This window comes from Mandrillus leucophaeus, unplaced genomic scaffold (genome assembly GCF_000951045.1).
Source record: "Mandrillus leucophaeus isolate KB7577 unplaced genomic scaffold, Mleu.le_1.0 Scaffold348, whole genome shotgun sequence".
In the NCBI taxonomy this organism is placed as follows: Eukaryota; Metazoa; Chordata; class Mammalia; order Primates; family Cercopithecidae; genus Mandrillus; species Mandrillus leucophaeus.
In genome coordinates this window covers 554,866-574,541 of record NW_012103676.1, presented here as the reverse complement: position 1 = coordinate 574,541, position 19,676 = coordinate 554,866, and the positions used below count along the sequence as shown (strand labels likewise).

Sequence of the window (19,676 nt, the reverse complement as noted above, 5' to 3'; positions counted from 1 at the left end):
TGACTATGCCAGGGGAGGAATTCTACCTCCTTAGGGCTTTAAGCATGGAAAGGATTTCATTTTTCCCCCAATAGTTTCTACCAGCTGTTCTCATGAAGTCCTTCCCCACTAGATCAGGGAAGCCACAGTGGCAATTGAATCTGATGTCTCTTTTGGTTAATGGTCATCTCAGTGCGGTGAAAATTTCAATCTTGAATGTATTCAAGCCACAGGTCTCTTTCCCCCAGAGGCTTGGTGTGGCAAGGCTACGCTGTGTGTGTGTGTGTGTGCACGCGCGCGTGCGCGTGCGTGTGTGTGTGTAATTGAGAAGCACCTGCTCTGTCCTTTTAAACACCCTCTTCCTTTTCTCCAGGCCTGGCTCTCTGATGCAGGGGAACTGGGGAGGGGACAGAAGGAAGAACACATTCTTGGGTGACTGGCACCTCTGGGCCATTCTCTCCTTTCTGCTACCCTTTCCTGCTGCTGCAGTGCACTGTGCAGATGTGAGACAGCAGCTTGGAGACCCCAGCAGGGCCAGAACCCCAGAAGTTCTGCCGGCATTGCTCGATTGGTAGGAGTCACTGGGTCTTCCTGTGAGTTCTGCCTGGAAGCCCTCACACTGCACTCCTCTGATGCAGAGGCCCCTTTGCTCCATGCCAGGGACCGCAGGCTCCAAGGTCATCTTCTGCTATCTCAGCCCTAGGAACTGAGGAGCTGATGAGATCAGCCTTCCATACATCTGGGGAATGCGGAACTCCAAGGGTGGGTCTTGCCCCCGTCCCCTGGCTGTGTCATCTCCCTGTCACTCTGCTCTGTGCTTCTTCCCCCCTCTCCAAGACCTTTGGCTCCATGGACATGCAGCAGGGATGCAAGGTGTCAGCTTCCTCTCCTTGAAGAGGCTTCCAGCTTTATAAGCAATTGTCTTCAATCTTCTTTCTCTGATTCAGGGAGGGAAACCTGACATGTGCCCTCCCTTCCTTCCTCTACGGTCACAAACATTGACTTCCCTAAAGGTGACCTGCTTCACAACCCATGCCCACCCTTTCTATATATCAAGGGGGCCAACTGTCAGTTCCACAAAGCCTTTGAGGATGGCTGACTCCATTATAGGGATCCTTTGGAGTCAGAATGTGAAGGATTCAGCACCTCTTATTCTCAGCTGTAGGTTCTAGCTGCCAATTCTGGGAAAGACAGAAAGAGCCACTTAGCACCCTACTCTATTGCCACATGAGATTTCCCAAAATATGTGCAAATCAAAGATGTCTAGAGTGGCAGATTTTTAAGAGCATGAATATATGTTCATTTTTGTAAGAGTTTGCTATGTGAGAGTGCATTCCCTCAATTAAAAATTCCCTGGCCTCATTTCTGCAGTCACCCTAACCCTAAGTCTACAGAAGCACAACTCGATCTCCTGCTTTTTCTGATTTTCTTGACTGTAGGTTTAAGATGCTAAATGACGAAAACTCCAGTCACCTCCTCTACTTTAACTGTGCTCTCAGGTGGTTTGCGCTGAGAACGGATGTCCTCATGAACATCCTTACCTTCATTGTGGCCTTGTTGGTGACCCTGAGTTTCTCCTCCATCAGCATTTCATCCAAAGGCCTGTCATTGTCATACATCATCCAGGTAATGCCTGGTGCAAGGTTGGGCTTAGTCTGGAGGCTCCGGCTTATAATACATCGGGGGGGTGCTTTTGGATGGACAGAACAAAAACCCCAACCTGAATGGGTTTAAACGAGAAAGGGAGCTTAGTGGCTCACATCTTTAAAAAGTAGGATGGTTGTGTGGACTTCAGGCACAGTGGGATTATGGCTCTGAGCTTTGCCCATGCCCTGTGATGACTTTCCTCACAAGTGACCAGCAGCCTCTGGGGTCTACAGCAAAGAAGAAGCAGAAAGAAAGCATTTCCTGCCCTAGCCATGGAGGCAGGAGCCTGGAGCTTTACTCTTATTGGAGGAAAGCATTTCCTGGCCCAGCCATGGAGGCAAAAGCCTGGAGCTTTACTCTTATTAGATTAATTTAGGCATCCCAGAACTAATTAGTGGTTTGGTGGAATACAGATCATTGGTTAGGCTAGGGATGGAGTTACACCTGTTTCCAACTTTAAGTGACATAGCTACTCCACAGTGGAGGGAGTGAAATGAACGCCGGAGAGACGGTCATCATGTCGATGACAAATAATTACTGATTTATCTTTTTGGTTGCTTTTTTTTTTTCTTTTGAATAACAATAATAGGTGAACATATGGCACTGATTGTGATTGGCTTCAGGCCCTGTCTTTTAACTAAATTAATTCATTTCCTCCCCACAACAACCTTCCAGTACTGCCGTGATCCCCATTTTGCAGATGAAGAAACTGAGCCCCAGAAAGACTTGGCCTGAGATCATACAGCTGTCATGTGTGAGGGCCAGGATTTGAATGCAGGCCACCTGGACCTCATGTTTGTTTGAATCTTGTTATCTTTGGAAACTTTTTGACATAGTCCTTATTCTTAGTGCTGTGAAACTCTGGAATAATATATCTGAATGTGGGTCTTTATTCATGTGTTCTGTTTGATGCTGTGAGTTCTTTAAGATTAAAGTCAAATTTCTCATCAGCTTGGAAACATGTCTCCTTTTTCTCCTTCATTTTGACAATGTCCTCTTTTTCTTTTTTTTTTTTTTTCTTACTGTATTCATGTCAGTTGAATATTGAATTTCTTGCATCAATTCTCTATGTTTCTTTTTCTTTTCTCTCAAAGTTTCCATGTTCTTGTCTTTTTATCTTGGGAATTTTCATTAGTTTTGCCATTCAGCTATTCCTTTGAATTTTAAATTTGGCAATCCTATATTCATATATTTAATTTCCAGAAGCTCTTATTCTCTGAGTTTTTAAAAGAATCACTTTTTACATGGATGCAGTGTATTTTTGAATCTCTCTGAGGATATTAATTAGTGTATTAGTTAGTTCTCACACTGCTGATAAAGACATACCTGAGACTGGGTCATTTATAAAGAAAAAGAGGTTTAATGGACTCACAGTTCCATGTGGCTGGGGAGGCCTCACAATCACGGTGAAAGGTGAAAGGCACGTCTTACATGGTGGCAGATAAGAGAGAATGAGAGCCAAGCACAAGGGGAAACCCCTCATAAAATCATCAGCTCTCATGAGACTTATTTACCACCATGAGAACAGTATGGGGGAAACTGCCACCACGACTCAATTATCTCCCAACCCACTGGGTCCCTCCCACAACACGTGGGAATTATGGGAGCTACAGTTCAAGATGATTTGGGTAGGGACAAAGCCAAACCATATCAATTAGAATCTTTTTTCCCCTCCTAAACTCTCCTCCCTTCTTTGACTTGCATCTGTTTCTTCCAGAGGTAGTTTTTCTTTTTTGTTTCTCTCATTCTTGCTCTTTCGTGCCGTTGGTTTTGTCCATCTATCTCCCGACCCATTTGTATTTAACCTCGGGGAACTGGGTTGGGTTTTCAGAGTTTCCTCTGCCTTTGTTTCACCTTGCTAGGTGTCCCCTGATGGGAAATTTTATGACTACAGTAGGTGGGTGGTGGGGCTTTTCCATAGGCTGGCTTCACTTCAGGAAAGCAGCCAGGGAGCTGACTTTTAGGTACCCAAATGCAAGACTTAAAGAAGTTTTTATGTGGGGACTATTCTGAGAGCCCCATTTATCCCCAGGCAGTTAATTCAATTTCTTTAGAGAAAATCATGTGTATGTGTGTGTATCTGTGTGCACGTGTGCCCCCATGCCTGGGGAAAAAGGGTCCAACTAACTCTGGTTAGGAGAAAAAAGAGGGGAAGAGGAGTGAGTGAACCAGACGGGAGTGGTTGTCTATATAGAGAGCCTATCAGCCAGCCTCTTTGTGGACCCCCTTCTCATACCTGGAGCCTCTCTGGGTTCTGCTCTTTAAACTCTAGCATGCTCTGCTTCCATTTTATCAAAAGGCTTTCATCCTCTTTCCATCTTGTAGAAATTTGTAGCTCATTCACTGCTGTCTCTCCTCAATCCCCTTACTGTTAAAGGTCTATTCTTTATGGAAAATTTATCTGATATCATTTAAATGGTATTTTTGGGAAGAAGGAGAAACAAAAACGTATTCTCAGTACTCTCTTAAGTGGGGAAAAATGAATTTTCCTTGGGTAACCGGTTTCCTGTATTGATAGATGTTTTCATTTGTTGTTGCCTAGTAAAATATCAAACAGATGATGTTGAACAGTTTCCCTTAATTGGTCCAAGTAAAACAGCTTTCCCCAACTAAGGTCATGCTTTTGGGCGATATTATCAGCTTTCCATGAGATTGTTTTCAAACATTCCTGTAAGGTCGTGCACAGCATTGAGATCTATGGGAACACTTGTTCTCCAGCTGGCTCTGTGGCTTCATTGAGCATTAGCCCCCTTTGGAGAACACAGAATCAAAATGACAGCACTCCACTTGAGACTAGAGAAGACTCCCTAGATGGATGAGAAATTGGCATGAAATCCCACAGAGCAGAAAGTGAATGCAAAGTGACATCATATCACATCACGTAGAATAAGCACTTCCTGGGGCCAGCACTGTGCCTTTGTGGGCATCCTAAATCTGGGAGGGCTGCCGTGGCCTTGGGAGCTGATACTCTTGCATTTAGCAAAAGATGTATATGCCCTTCTCAAGGGCAGGGTTCATTCATTCACTCACCAGATATCCCCTAAGCACCCACCATTAGCTGGGAATTGTGCTAGTGGCTGTGGATTCAGCAGTCAGCAGTCCGAACAAGTCCTGCCCTCATTCTAATGGGCAGCTGGAATAAATGAGGGGCAAGTAAATAGATGAGAAGCTCAGAAGGTGTTTAAGCGTTGGGAAGACAACAAGTGGAGGAATGTCTCTGTCAGAAGGGAAAGCAACATTTCATACAGCAGCCACAGGAGGCCTCTGCTGGGACGTGGCCTCCAACCTGAGACCTGAAGGATAAAGAACCAGCCAAGGAAGACTGGAAGAAAGAGTGCCTCAGGGAAGGGCTCAGCAGTAGGCGTGATCCTGGCATGTTTGAGAATCTGAGAAGCCCACGTGGCTTGAGCAAGGTGGTATGAGGTGCCAGCAGAGTAGAATATGTAGAGCTTTGTAAGTCGGGGGCAGGGGTATTATCTGTATTCCAAGACTGGGTTTCTCAACCATGGCACTGCAGGCTTTGGGGCTGGATAATCCTTTTCGTGGGGGGCTGTTCTGTGCATGGTAGGATGTTCAGCAGCCTCCCTGGCTCTGCCCATGAGATGCTGGTATTACGTCCCTCCTGCCAGGTTGTGACAACCCAAACCGTCTCTAGACATTGCCAAATACCCTCTCTGGGGCAGGTTGAGAGCCATTGCTCTAAAGAAGTGGAAACTGCTGACCTGTATTAAGCAGGGAGGCCTGCTGAGGGGCTCTCAGAGGGTCTGCACCGAAAGGTGGACGCTCTCCACGTCACCCACCTGCTCGTGCCCCCTGCCTCTTTGCGGCTAATGCCTCTTGCTGCTTACTACAGCATTCTTATCCCGAGTTTGACTGGTGGACTTCTTATCATAAATGCCTCAGCTCACACAGTCCTCTGGAACCCCCTATCTAAGCTAACTCCCCAGCTCCAGCCCCTCTCCTACATCATCCTTTCGGGACATTCTTGTCACTCCCGCAATGGCCTTGTGTGCCATCTCCACTAGTCCACTAGAATGGAAGCTGCGTGAGTGCAGGGATCTTGTCTGTAACCTTCAACCCTGGAAACTGGTGCCCCGACCAGTACCTGGCCCATGGCTACTGCTCAGTCAATGAAGTTCGCTAATGCATGAGATGGCCCTGCCTCTAGCCCACTTGGTGACACATGCTGTGGCTGCCCCACCTTTCCAGGGCAGGCTGGAGGTTCCAGGCGTTCTCACACCCAGGAGCAGGTATAGCAATGACTGAGGGAGTCAGTGGCTATGTACCCACGTGTACCTCAGCTTTCTTGCCCCGGCATGGGCCAGTTCCGTGGTGTGCTCCATTCAGTGTCCCAGAGCTCCCAGGCCAGCTGGACTCTCAGTTGCCCACAGCAGTAACGTCTCACAAACACACCTGGTATGGGCAGCCTCTCTTCCCCTGCTCACTCCTCCATCCCCTCCTGGTACAATCTGGGTTCACTGCCTATGTTCGTTTGTGAAGGCTGCTGTGACAAATTACATGCTTGCAGGCTTCAAACAAGAGAATGGTATTCTTTCACTGTTGTGGAGTCAGACGCCCGGACTCAAGGTGTTGGCAGGGCCAGCTTCCCCCCGGAGGCTCGGGAGAATCTGTTTCTTCTCTCTTCCAGCTTCTGTGGCTGCTGGCCATCCCTGGCATCTCTTGTCTTGTAGCTGCATCACTCCAGTCTCTGCCTTTGCCTTCCTGTCCCCTTCTCCTCTGTGTTTTCTCCTCTGTCTCTTATAACGACACTTATCACTGGACTTAGGACCCACCTAGGTGATCCAGGATGATCTCAAGGTCCTTATTAACACCTGCAGAGATCCTCTCTCCAAATGAGAGAGCATTTGCAGGTTCCAGGGATTAGGAAATGGGCACATCTTTTAGGGGTGGGGGACACCATTCAACCTGCCCTAATATAATCCTTACAGTCAAATCTCAGGGTTGGCCTCTGGGAGATCCAGGCCTAAGGTGGGTGATCTTAGCAAGCCACATGCCCCAGTCTGAGCCTTGACTTTCTCATTACTATAGCAAGAAGACAGGCTTGATGGTTTTCTGTTCTCTTATGGCGATGTGGTTTTCAGTTGCTTTTTGAGCAAGGGACTGAGGGGGGGCTGTTCTGAGATGCAAGACCCTGCCAGGTGGCAGCAAGGGGCCGATACCTAGCAGTTCTGCAGCTCCCAGAGAGAATTCCCACCACTCAAAGAGGCGTGTGATCAAGTGGTTCTGTGGGGAGATGATTCTCACCATCTGGAGTGCTGAGGAAAAATGTAATTACCATTTGTTTCTAAATACAAAGGAAGTGTTTAAAGGCAAAACACCCCAACAGGAATATCTTTACTTCTGGGCACTTGGCTGGGAAGGCAGGCCTCCTGTCTGTGCCGTCCTGCTTGAGGCAGGGGAGGGGTCATTCACCAGGGCTGCCTCCTGAACCGGGAGCAACAGCACCCGAAGGAGGAAGGGGCTCTAACTGTGGCTGCTTGCTCCTTTTTAACAGCTGAGCGGACTGCTCCAAGTGTGTGTGCGAACGGGAGCAGAGACCCAAGCCAAATTCACCTCCGTGGAGCTGCTCAGGGAATACATTTTGGTAAGAAATTAGTGCATCAAAGAGGAGGGACAAGTTCATTTTGGCAGAACTTGGGCAAATATTGGATCTTTTCAGATGCGAAAGAGGTCTTTTTAAAAAACTGAAAGCAGACTGGGCGTGGTGGCTTACGCCTGTAATCCCAGCACTTTGGGAGGCCGAGGTGGGCAGATCACCTGAGGTCAAGAGTTCGAGACCAGCCTGGCCAACATGGTGAAACCATGTTGCCACTAAAAATACAAAAATTAGCCAGGCATGATGGCGAGCAGTGGTAATCCCCGCTACTCGGGAGGCTGAGGCAGAAGAATCACTAGAGCCCAGGAGGCGGAGGTTTCGGTGAGCTGAGATCCCGCCATTGCACTCCAGGCCAGGACAACAAGAGTAAAACTCCGTCTCAAAAATCAAAAACAAAACAAAACAAAACCCCCAAATCGGATGAGTCATCCCTCTTCTTAAAACCTGTATTTCAATACATTCTAAAGTCCTTGATGTTGAATGTGAGCTTCTTTTTAACAAGGTTTCCTTAAGGGCTGTTTTGATACACAGAAAAATACAATTCAGTGGTTTACTTTGGTTTCTAAAAGTTAATATTTGGCCAGGCGCAGTGGCTCACACCTGTAATTTCAACACTTTTGGAGACCGAGGCAGGAGGATTGCTTGAAGCCAGGAGTTTGAGACCAGCCTGTCCAGTATAGTGAGACGTTATCTCTCCAAAAAAAAAAAAAAAAGTTAAATTTTGCCATGTGTGGTGGCGTGCACCTATAGTCCTAGCTACTGAGGAGGTTAAGGAGGGAGGGTCACTTGAGCCCAGGAGTTTGAAGCTGCAGTAAGCTATGATGATGCCATTGCACTCCAGCCTGTGCAGCAGAGCTCGACCCTGACTCTAAAATTTTTTTAAGTTAAAAATTATTATTTGATTGATTAAAGTCATAAGTTGAAAAAATAGAAGCCCAGTCTGACGCTTCTTTAAAAGCTTTTATATCCAACTTACAAATCTTGCTATTCTTTTAAAAGAAGTCTAGCCAATTCTAGCAATCACATTTAGGTGCCTTTGAAGAGTGGCTCCATTTACAAACTTAATTAAACACTTTAAAACATTTTAAACTGCATTTTAAAATTTAATACATTCAATTTCTTTTTTAACTACCTCAATGATCTGATTTAACCACAAACCTTCCTGAGTTTGTATAACTTTAATAAATTAAACTTATAAATATAGTAAGCTCTAAGTTTTCATGACAGAATCAATGCTATAAACAGTAAATTTTTAACTTAAAATCGTGTTTAAATCAATTATTCAATTGTACATTTTAAATTAGCATCACCAGCCCAAGTTCTGTTAATATATTGTGAATACTTGAAACACCAAGCATGCAGATTTCTTAAGCTAAAAATATGACTGTTACAGTTTCGTTTCTCTAAGATATTTTTATTCCTAATTCTAAATCTTCTAGGCGTTAAAAAATACTCAGTCCTTAACAATACAGGTATTTTCTCAGCTAAATGAGGTTGCTTATTGACCAGAGATGTGGGCTGGTCAGCCACCCTGATGGGGCACACGGGATCCCTAATTCCAGCTGTTCACACAGAGGTGACTTAAGAGGAGGGGCTGCTCTTGTGACGAAGCCAAGCTGCCCTTCTCCTTAATTAGACCTTGCATTTCTTGGACTCTTAGGAGACTTAAATGATTTTTTTTTTCATGTATCTCTAAAGACCTCTGAACTTGACATCCTGCATTCTTACCATCTTTCTACTTCTAGCATGATGATAATTCTTGCAGATCTTGAAATTATATCTGGTTGAATTCCGCAAATCTCAAGGCTCTCTCTGGCCTTGTCACACAGCTTCAGGGCTACACTTCCAACATTTTCCCAGGCCCACAGGCCCAGTATGAGCTTCCCTTGTGTATTCCTCTAAGTCATCCATCCCTCTATTCGCTAAGCTCCAGCCACATGATTTTTCTTTCCATTCCTCAAATTGCCCAAGCTCATTCTGGCCCTGGGGCCTTTGGACTAGCTGTCCCCCCAACCTGGAGGGCTCTGGACTTGATCCTCCTGTAGCTGGCATCCTCCCAGCACTCCAGCCCTCAGCTCCAATGTCACATAGGCGCCTTCCTCAAACCTCAAGTACTTTTACTCTCCCATCCCCCTTGCCCAACACACAAATCACATTCTGTATCCTATTGCAATACTCTGTTTTGTTGTCTTCATTTTTAAACTTTTTTCTTGTTTATTATCTGACATCCCCACTGGAATGTGAGTTTCTAGAAATAAGGGTCATTATGGTTTATTTCACCACCATGAATAGCAGTACCTGAAACTGTGTGAATCAATGAATGAATTAGTTAAATAAATGAAAAAACAAATGGCTATTCACTGGTCATTGGTTGTTCTCCTTTACAGACCTGTGTTCCTGAATGCACTCATCCCCTCAAAGTGGGGACCTGTCCCAAAGACTGGCCCAGCCATGGGGAGATCACCTTCAGAGACTATCAGATGAGATACAGAGACAACACCCCCCTTGTTCTCGACAGCCTGAACCTGAACATACAAAGTGGGCAGACAGTTGGGATTGTTGGAAGAACAGGTTCCGGTGAGGACAAGCTGTGCTTTTGTTTCTTTTAGGTTGTTTTCTTTGGATTTCCACTGGATGTCCTAGTTAAGTCACACCAGAGAGTGATGTGTATGTGTGTCAGATTGGCTGTTATTTCTCTCAAATCTCTTTACTGTAAATTAGGATTTCAGGTTGAATGGGTGTGTGGAGATGGAAGCAGACACATCAGTTTTTGAATTAATTAAATGACAATCATTCTAGTGCAACAGGGCCCCAGAGATGAGTTGTGTGCTAAGGGCCCTTGCAAGGATGAGCAGGTTAACTGTGTCAGGGTAGCCCATCCCTCCACCCTGACCCCAGTGAGGACACTTTCTGTCTACACCATCATCCTTATGGAGCCATTTGCATTGCATTAAAAATCCCACTAATTAAATGCTTCGATATGATGGAAGCACAAACTGATGTTTGATTTGTTGTTCTTGCTTTTATGGTTCCCAGGAAAGTCATCATTAGGAATGGCCTTGTTTCGTCTGGTGGAGCCAGCCAATGGCACAATCTTCATTGATGAGGTGGATATCTGCACTCTCAGCTTGGAAGACCTCAGAACCAAGCTGACCGTGATCCCACAGGATCCTGTCCTGTTTGTAGGTACAGTAAGGTAGCTGTTTTTAATCATTGTGCATTCCTATTTTTGGAGAGTGAAATCAGACTGACCAAGAACTTTGTGATGTCCCCAGGGCATGGCTGGCCTGGAGCTGTTCTGTCTGAGGGAAGCAGCATCCCAGAGGGTTCACAAGCACTGCTGGTCCCTGTTTCTGCCTCCAGCCTTGGGAGGAGCCAGGGCCCAGGGGTCTGAGCATTGCTTGTGTTTTATAAACACATTATCAATGAACAGGATGCTTCTATATTCATTCATACACTGAGCAGATATTCCGGTGGCTCTGGACAGCCCTAGTTTATGCCTGTGTCCCAGCATCCCATCAGGTTTAGCAATGGCCACTCTGAAAAGTGTCCCAGTGTGCACAATAAAATAAATAGTTACCTCACATATATAGCTGTCCATTTCGAAGTGCATTCATTTATTTCCACAACTAAGTGAACAGAAGCTATTCCAAGCAAGAACAGTAGGGCTGCAGCTTCTGTGGGGCTCCAGATCTGATATCAAGGCACAAGGGAAAAGGCAGTTTCTCAGTTAGCCAGTGCAGTGGCTCTCTCTGTAATGAGATGAACATTTCTCCCATAGCGCACCAGATGAAGTAGGGTAACTGTATTTACTGTATTTAGAGTTCATTGTTTGAAAAATGCCTTCTGCCTCTTGAAACAGTAGATTTACATTCTGGGTCTGAACTGCTCAGCACCCTGTGAGGCCCTAGGAGCTGCCGATTCATGGAGTGGCAGATTTGGGTTGCTCACTCTCCCTCTTTCTCTGCCAAGAATTTTATCAGTTCAAACCCACTCTGCTACTCGGGGCTGCTGAGAGGCCCAGGTGTGTCTTTCTGAGCACCTTGCTCAGAGCTGCCTCTCGGCAGGGTTCCACCTGTCATTGCCTGCCTCGGCGGTTTCTGCTCCATCACAGAGTTGTGGACCCTTGGTCTCGTGGCCTGAGGTCCGTATTTTGTGGACCACTGTCCTGGACTGAGGACGATTCTTGGAGCATGAGGTCATCACATGCCACCTCCTACCCTCCTCCACATGCTACAGAAAGTCTGCTCCCCATCCATCCTCTCGTCCCTGGAAATCCGGCTCCCTGTCCTTTCCTCTCCTTCATTGCAGGTACAACTTGGATCCCTTTGAGAGTCACACCGACGAGATGCTCTGGCAGGTTCTGGAGAGAACGTTCATGAGAGACACAGTAGGTCTCTGGGGCTGTTGAGGAGGAGTTTGTTTCCCAGCACCACTGCCCTAGATTCCTGGCCTAGGTTTAAATTTGACAAACACCTAGGCCAGCACTTAGCCAAGTTTATTTTTGGATACCACATAAGTCAGTAGAACATAATCCTTAGTTACTCTTTCCTATTAAAAGCAACAATAGGGCTCTACAATGATCCAGTCAAGAGCACTACGTGTATCGTCTCACTTGGTCCTTACTACAGTGCTCTGAGGTTGGTACTCTTACCCCTAATTTTAGAGATGAAGAAATTAAAGCTCAGGGAAGTAACATGCCCAGGCTAGTGAGTAGCAGGGTGGAGACTTGAACGCAAGCCTATCTGGCTGTAGAGCAGATGGAAGGCCCTGCTACTCTGCCAATGGCCTCATTTGCTTATCAGAACAGACAAGCCACAGAAAACGGGAGGGTGTGGAATGTTCTGGGAATAGCAAGTATGGCTGGTTGGAGAGGACTGAACCATCTGTGAGAGGGGACCCTGTCCTATAAGAACTACAACCCCAGCTGAGGTCAGCAGGTAAGCATGACCACCTCTACAGCCCAACATGATATTTTTCCAGGACTTGGTGTACCAACATGAGCATCTTCCAAGGCCACTTTGGCTTGTCACTCTGGATAAGCCAGACCCTGTCTTACCCTTCCTTAATGTCCAGGAAACTCTCCCATCCCATCTCTATTTTGTCCATGCAAACAGCAATCCAGAAGGCCATTTCCAGTTGCTTGTGTGCTCTCTGGAACTGCATTTGCATCATTTGTTCTTTTGGTGAATTGTCTACGGGGTTCTATGAGTCATACTGTGATTTTAAATTATTAATGTCCGCCTACTCCCCGGTCTTTCCCTGGTGCCTGTTTGCACTATTGAAATGATTGTTGTTTTGCACTTTCTTTGCCATAGTAAAATAAAGCAAGCTGATGAATGCAAGAGAAGGGGGCAATCAATACAGACAGCATAGGACAATTTTATAGATCATCAGCACAAATGTGGCATTTTCTGTGTTTTATAGATAATGAAACTCCCAGAAAAATTACAGGCAGAAGTCACAGAAAATGGAGAAAACTTCTCAGTAGGGGAACGTCAGCTGCTTTGTGTGGCCCGAGCTCTTCTCCGTAATTCAAAGGTAAGAAAACACGGAAAATGGATTGGTTAAATTTTGGATATTTCCCGCAGCGCCACTCAATCCAGGAGGTAGTGCCAGGCGTATGTCTTTCAGCAAAGACAGAGCAATTGAGCCATTTAAAAACCGATCACTTTTTCTTAAGACAAAGTTGTGAGGGATAAAAATGGAAAAGTAACAGCCATTTACAGCAAGAGCACCTTCCTCTCCCAGGCTTCCCCTGGGGAGGTCTCGCTTAGATTTTCACTCTGCTCGCCTAAGTGGTTTGAGTTTGAAAAATCTGTCTCCCAACTTTCTTCCATTGTCTCTGAACAATTCTGAATCTGGATACACTGTCCCCAGGATGCTCAAGAGGGCCATCAGAATGCTAGGATATGGGAATTGTACAATTGATACTTATTTTTCTTTGTGACTTAGCCACCCTTATTTACTGATTTCCAGGAAGGGATTGCTGTTGCTTTAGTAATGTCAGTGTCTGAAGCCTCATCAAAGGTGTGACCCATTGTGTGTATTCTCCAGATGTGCTAATGTCAGGGAAGAGGGACCGGCATGGATCCAGTGCCTGCCGTGCTAAGTGGTTTAAGTGTCATCTCCATTTCTAGCTCATCAATAAGGCATAGCCCCCTTTCACCTATGAGGGAACAGAGCCTCGAGGAAGTTAAGTAACTTGGCCAGTCAAGCAGAGTCAGGGGTTAAGTTCAAGTGCTCTGATTTGCTAAATCAAATCCGCCCTGTGACCAGCAGAATAATACCCCACCTCCCCAAAGATGTTAATGTCCTGATTTTTGGATCTTGTGAACATATTCATCCAAGACTTTTAATATATTAACTTACTTGGCAAAAGGGACTTTGCAGTTGTGATTAAGGATCTTGAGATGGGGAGATGATCCTAGATCTGGGTGGGCCAAACGTATTCACATGGGGCTTTCCAAGGAGGAGGCAGAAGAGTCAAAGAGAGAGAAGGAGCTGTGATGCCAGGAGGGGCTGTGGGCCAAGTAATACAAGTGGCCCAGAAACTGGAGGGGGCAAGGAAACAGAAAGAATGCAGCCCTGACAATACCTTGATTTTAGGATTTCTGACGTCTGGAACTAGAAGATAAATTTTATGTGGAGTCTCTAAGTTTGTGATCGTTTGATATGGTAGCAATATAGGGAATGAGTGTAAGTGCTGCTGTGCTTCATGCCGACTCAGGTTAGCACAATAGATAAAGCCTGTGCAGCCTGTCTCCCTACGAGTTTGTAGGGTTAGAATAAACCACTTTAAAAGAGGAGTAAGGGATATACAACCTTGTCCCTCTAGCAAGTTCCTTGGGAAAGATGGAGGTGATGTGATGTGACTTTTACTTCACTCTTTTCTCTCTTTTTTTTTTTTTTTTGAGATGGATGTTTAGCTAATTACTTTTTGTCTTGTGGTCTTCTTTTTCTTCTTCTTCTTTTTTTAAAGTAAATAGAGCCAAGGCTATAAATTCCCCTCTCAGTGCACCTTTGGCTTACCTTTACAATGTTCCCTCCTCGACAGATCATTCTCCTTGATGAAGCCACCGCCTCTATGGACTCCAAGACTGACACCCTGGTCCAGAACACCATCAAAGATGCCTTCAAAGGCTGCACTGTGCTGACCATCGCCCACCGCCTCAACACAGTTCTCAACTGCGATCACGTCCTGGTTATGGAAAATGGGAAGGTACAGGAAGCTCTTTTGGCTTCATCTCCCCAGAAATTTCAGTGGTTTGAGCTTTACAGTGGGTAGATATTTTCTGCTGATTTCAGTTCTTCTTCTCTGACTTTCAGGTGATTGAGTTTGACAAGCCTGAAGTCCTTGCAGAGAAGCCAGATTCTGCCTTTGCGATGTTACTAGCAGCAGAAGTCAGATTGTAGAGGTCCTGGCGGCTGATTCTAGAGGAGGAAGAGGCTCTGTGAGATGAGCAGGAGGGGTGTTCAGGAGGAGGAGCTGTCCTCTCTGCAAGTAGCCCTGGTCTCCAGCCCCTCCCATCCATGGAGTGAGCTGGCGCTGAAGTTGTCCCCCGTGTCATACTCAGTCCATGTCACCCCACTTGGTGGGCTTGGGGTTGGTTCTGGGTGGTGAACCTAGGCAGACAAAGCTAATGGATTAAAAAACTGCCCTTCACCTCCCAAAACCCCAAGGGTTCCTCATGTGTTTTTACCAAAACCACCCCACTGCCTAAGAATGAATATATTGTAACTTTCAGTTAGAAACCAGCCACAATAAAGAAAATGGGAAAATGTCTTAGGATGGAGTTTGCAAGGTTTCCTTGCCCGTTATCAGAAGGAAAAAGAGCAGAATTTTCTTCTTGTTTAGCCTCACTCACTTCCGTCTTGACTGGATGACAAGCAGTAACTACACAGATCTGTAGCATGAAAGATTGAATACAGTGTTTGGCCAAAAAAATTGTTTTTTAAATCATATTATATGTTTCAATTGATCTATTAGAATAACCAAGAAAACAAAATGCTGGAGTTTCTCTATAAATGACACTTTTGTATCTTCTTTATTGGTCATTAAAACGCAGTAGGAAATTACCCTGAAATGTTGCCTTGCAATTATTTCACTGACGATATTCCAATTTCTGTACTACTTCCTCTCATAGACCCTTGTTGCCTTCTCCCTTTACTCAGTAATGAACCCTCACAGTCGCTTACCAAATAAAAGGCTTTCTCTCCAACCTTGAGGCTGGTTCTGATGGAAGCAGTAAAGGTGTATTCCCAGCAGCCCCAGGAGTGAGCGCTGCTAATTCATGGTGACGTTTGAGAAAAAAAAAATTTATAGAAAATCCGGCAAACTCTTGTGTAGTAGCCGCCAAGGGGCAGGCCGGCAGTTCTGGCTATTTCTCATTCGTCAGGAATGAAGGCCCTATGAGGTTTCCTGGGCCTGCTTTCCAGGCCCCAGGCTGAACTCTAAACACAGCTCAGGGCAGTGTGGTCAGCAAAGCTTCCAGATGGCAACCCCCCACCCCACTTCCCTTCTAAGTGTTGGTCACGTCCTTGCTTCCCCAGACGTGGAGGAAGGAGTGCCTGACACCTGGGAGCACCCGGGGAACACTTGTGGCAGCCATGAATGACAGCATCTAATGAACTCACTCAAACACAGCTGTGGAGCCTGGCGAACATCCCTCCCAGGTGCGTGTGCATGTTAAGAGCTTAATCTGGATTTCTGGCCAACGAGCCAATAGCCAGCAATTCATGGGCTGGGCATGTGATGTTCACCTCCAACTGATTATTCTCCAGCCCTCCTCCAGCCAGGCCTAGGCAGGGGTCTACCCAACCAGCGGGGAGGCGAGCACACCTGGCCTCAGGTAGAGTTTATAGCCTGGCAAGTGTGTGAAAGCCCTGGCCCAGCAGCTTGGCAGCAGTGGATCCTGCCCTCAGCAGAGGGTGCACCAAGACATGTGGCTGAGAAGGACGTGAGCCAGGGGTTTCCTTCTGTGGACAGCTCCAGGCCAAGTGTGGATCTGTTTGTGAAGGGACACAGTGTATCTTTCCCTGATCTGAGCTTTCCCCCATGGTGCGTAACCCTGACCGAAGGTCATAAAACCCGCATCCATGGGAATCCATGACAGTTGTGCAATGTCAGGGAGGGATGCTTTATTTTCTACCAACTTGACACCAGCCAGATAATCAGTCTGTGATTTCAAGAGGTGGTGTTTTCATGAGGACAGGGGATAGGCTACAATGACCCCTGCTGCTCCTTCAGATGCACTGAGAGAGGAATCACCTCCTATGACTCCTTTTCTGCCCACACTCGCTTTGGTTTACTCTGGCAGAAGAACACCGACATTGATCCTGATGTCTACTGAGACCTTGCACTGTGCCAGGGACTGTGACAAGCATTTTTTTCATGAATTATTTCACTGAATCCTCACCTCACCCCATGAGATGGGAATTGAGGCTCACTGAGGTTAGTAACTTATCTACAGATGCCCAGGAAGGAAGGGACAGAGATAGGACTTGAACCCTAACCAGTCAGGCTCCACAGTCCCTGCTCCCAACCCCTTCACAACAAAGCCCCTCCAGTCCTTTCCCCTTGGCCTGTTGCGGGGACAGTGATGGTCATCAGCATCCTCCCTGGGGGAGAGTGACTTCTGAGGGTTTGGCTGTTTGCATGTATAAGCCATGAAACCATCTTAGCAAACCCCTCTCCCACCCCAATCCCTTGCTGTCACTGCCATATCAGCTAAGGGGAGGCTATGTGGAATAATAGTAGCCATTTAGCCAAATTCCTCAAAGCACAGGCTTAGGTTATTAAATCCTCAACATATCCCTGTGGGGTAGGTACCTGCTATGACCTGAACGTTTGTGTCCCCCCAAAATCCTCATGTTGAAACATAATCCTCAATGCGACTGTATAGAGGTAGGGCCTTTAGGAGGTGATTAATTAGGTCATGAGGGTGGAGCCCTCATCACTGCAGAAATAAATACAATAAAAATAAAACATGTGCTGTTAAATTCCACGCAACACTGCTGGAAATGTGATCCTCCTGGTGAGAAAGAGCAGTGCCTGTGTTGTAAAGCCTGAGTACTGGTCAAGGTAGACTCAGTTATGCTGCAGTAACGAAAGACCCCAGACCACACTGGCTTATTTCTTGCTCGTGTGATATGCTTATCACAGGTGAGCTGCAGCTGTGCTTATCCTCTTCACTCTGCAACCCAGCGGAGCAGGGCAGTCTCTGCCAGGAACATCATGTTTTGTGGTAGAGCGCAAGCAGACATGGCAATCGGAAGTGATACATGCTACTTTCATCCACACTTCATGGGCAAAACAAATTGCCTGGCTGCTCCTGAGTTCAACAGTGTGGGTAGTGGTGGTGGTATATACCCTACTCCAGAGAAAGGACCACCACAAGGCACAAGGACCAAGCTTATTCCAGCAGGAGTTGTATAAGCTTCCTCTTTGGAGGGGCAGCAAATATTTTGAACAATACGACAACCTACTATAGCCTGGGTTGGAATCTTCGTTCTGCCACTGAGTGGCTGTGTGATATGGGGAAAGTAGCTTGCCTTCTCTGAATCTCCATTCCATCTGTAAAATTTGGACAAAGTGCTAAGGTCTTTTTCATTCTTGACTTTCAATACAGGAGAAACAAAAAAGGAAATCTGAAAACAGTTTCTGTAGGAATTTAGGCATTCAGAGGGGATAGAGTACCCTTTAAATGTAATTAAATGTTTTTGTTGTTGTTGTTGTTTTGAGATGTCACCCAGGCTGGAGTACAATGGCGCGATCTCGGCTCACTGCAACCTCCACCTCCCAGGTTCAAGCGATTCTCCTGCCTCAGCCTCCTGAGTAGCTGGGTTTACAGGTGTGCACCACCATGCCTGGCTAATTTTTGTATTTTTAGTGGAGACGGGGTTTTACCATGTTGGCCAGGCTGGTCTCGAACTCTTGACCTCAAGTGATCCACCCACCTCAGCCTCCCAAAGTGCTGGGATTACAGGCATGAGCCACTGCGCCTAGCCTTGAAATTTTTATTCTCATTTATTTCGGTGCCCCAGCTTTGCTGTGCTCTGCTATCATCTGCCTTTTGGGTGATCATATGCTCAATGTTATGAATTAGGACCTTTTGAATAGTCTCTATTAGATGCCAACAGAGAATGGAATAAACCGTTTACAAGCACTGTGGTTACAAATTAGTAACAAATTGCCTGTGACTTGTTTCATCAATGCTTGTATCCTGGAGCTAATTTTGAGGCTACCTGGTCTAGAAAAAGTGTGGCCAAATTAGCCCATAGGCCAAATCCAGCAGGCCTACCTGTTTTTATAAATAAAATTTCATCAGAATGCAACCATGCTCATTTGTTAATGCATTACCTATGACAGCTTTCACATTCCAACAGCAGAGTGGAGTGACTGTGACCAAATGTATATCCTCAAAGCCCAAAATATTTACTATCTTGTTCCTTTACAGAGAAAGGTTGTTGTCTCCTGATTTGGGGCATTGGCATAGGATATGATTCACATGAGGGGGAGTTCTGTTGGTTGTCGGGATGGGGTCTGGAAGGTATACCCTCCCATTGCCTGGTCTGTCTGGGGAGTCGGCAGCCTCGTGTGAGCATGAAGGAAGCAAGACAGATGGACAGAGCACAGGGACTTGCTTACTGCACTGAGCTGCTGATATACCAACCCCACAGTCACCCTATCTCTTGTCTTTTCTTTTTTAAATTATAGATTCAGGGGGTACGCATGCAGGTTTGTTACATGGGTATATTGTGTGATGCTGAGATTTGCGCTCCTGGTGTGCCCATTACCCAAGCAGTGAAAACAGTACCCAATAGGCAGTTTTTCAACCCTTGTTCCCTCCCCACGTTTGGAGTCCGCAGTGTCTGTTGTTCCCATCTTTATGTCCATGTGCACCCAATGTTTAGCTCCCACTTACAAGAACATGTGATATTTGCTTTTGTTTCTGCGTTAATTCACTTAGAATGATGGCCTCCAGCTGCATCCATGTTGCTGTAAAGGACATGATCTTATTCTTTTGTATAGCTCCATCCTCTTGTCCTGTTACAGAGGATACATTTTCCTTATTGTTTAATCCAGCTCTAGTTGGTCTTGCTGTTACTTGCAGCCTAAAGTGTTGTAAACAACACAGAAGAATCACATTCTTCTCCTCCCTGGCAAGATGCTGATCCTCACCTGAGGAAAAAAGAACCCCAGTCCCTGCCCTGCGAGTTACACCATCTCCTTCCCACTCAGATGTGGTCCAAGTGAGCCAGTTCACATTCAAGCAGGGAGGAGTTTCCGATTCTCATCTGTCCCCCAAGCTTCACGCAAATTATAAATATTCCCCTTGCCTTCCCTCCCTACTGCCTGAGATCAGAAAGACCCAGAGAGAACTCACAGGATTTTATTCCTGCTGTTCAAGTGAACAGATCTGAAATTGGC

At 46.1% G+C, this 19,676-nt stretch overlaps 1 protein-coding gene across 1 annotated transcript in view; it reads left to right on the top strand.

Annotated features, from left to right (window-relative positions):
* Positions 1-15,027, top strand: part of ABCC12 (ATP-binding cassette, sub-family C (CFTR/MRP), member 12) — an 80,289-nt gene extending 65,262 nt beyond the window's left edge. The window contains exons 22-29 of the mRNA XM_011989148.1: positions 1,449-1,605; positions 7,142-7,231; positions 9,631-9,820; positions 10,280-10,439; positions 11,555-11,633; positions 12,671-12,784; positions 14,301-14,465; positions 14,573-15,027. Coding sequence (XP_011844538.1) covers positions 1,449-1,605; positions 7,142-7,231; positions 9,631-9,820; positions 10,280-10,439; positions 11,555-11,633; positions 12,671-12,784; positions 14,301-14,465; positions 14,573-14,659 — 1,042 coding nt within the window. The 3' untranslated portion in view covers positions 14,660-15,027. The remainder of the gene's footprint in view (positions 1-1,448; positions 1,606-7,141; positions 7,232-9,630; positions 9,821-10,279; positions 10,440-11,554; positions 11,634-12,670; positions 12,785-14,300; positions 14,466-14,572) is intronic.
* The last annotated feature ends 4,649 nt before the right edge of the window (positions 15,028-19,676 follow it).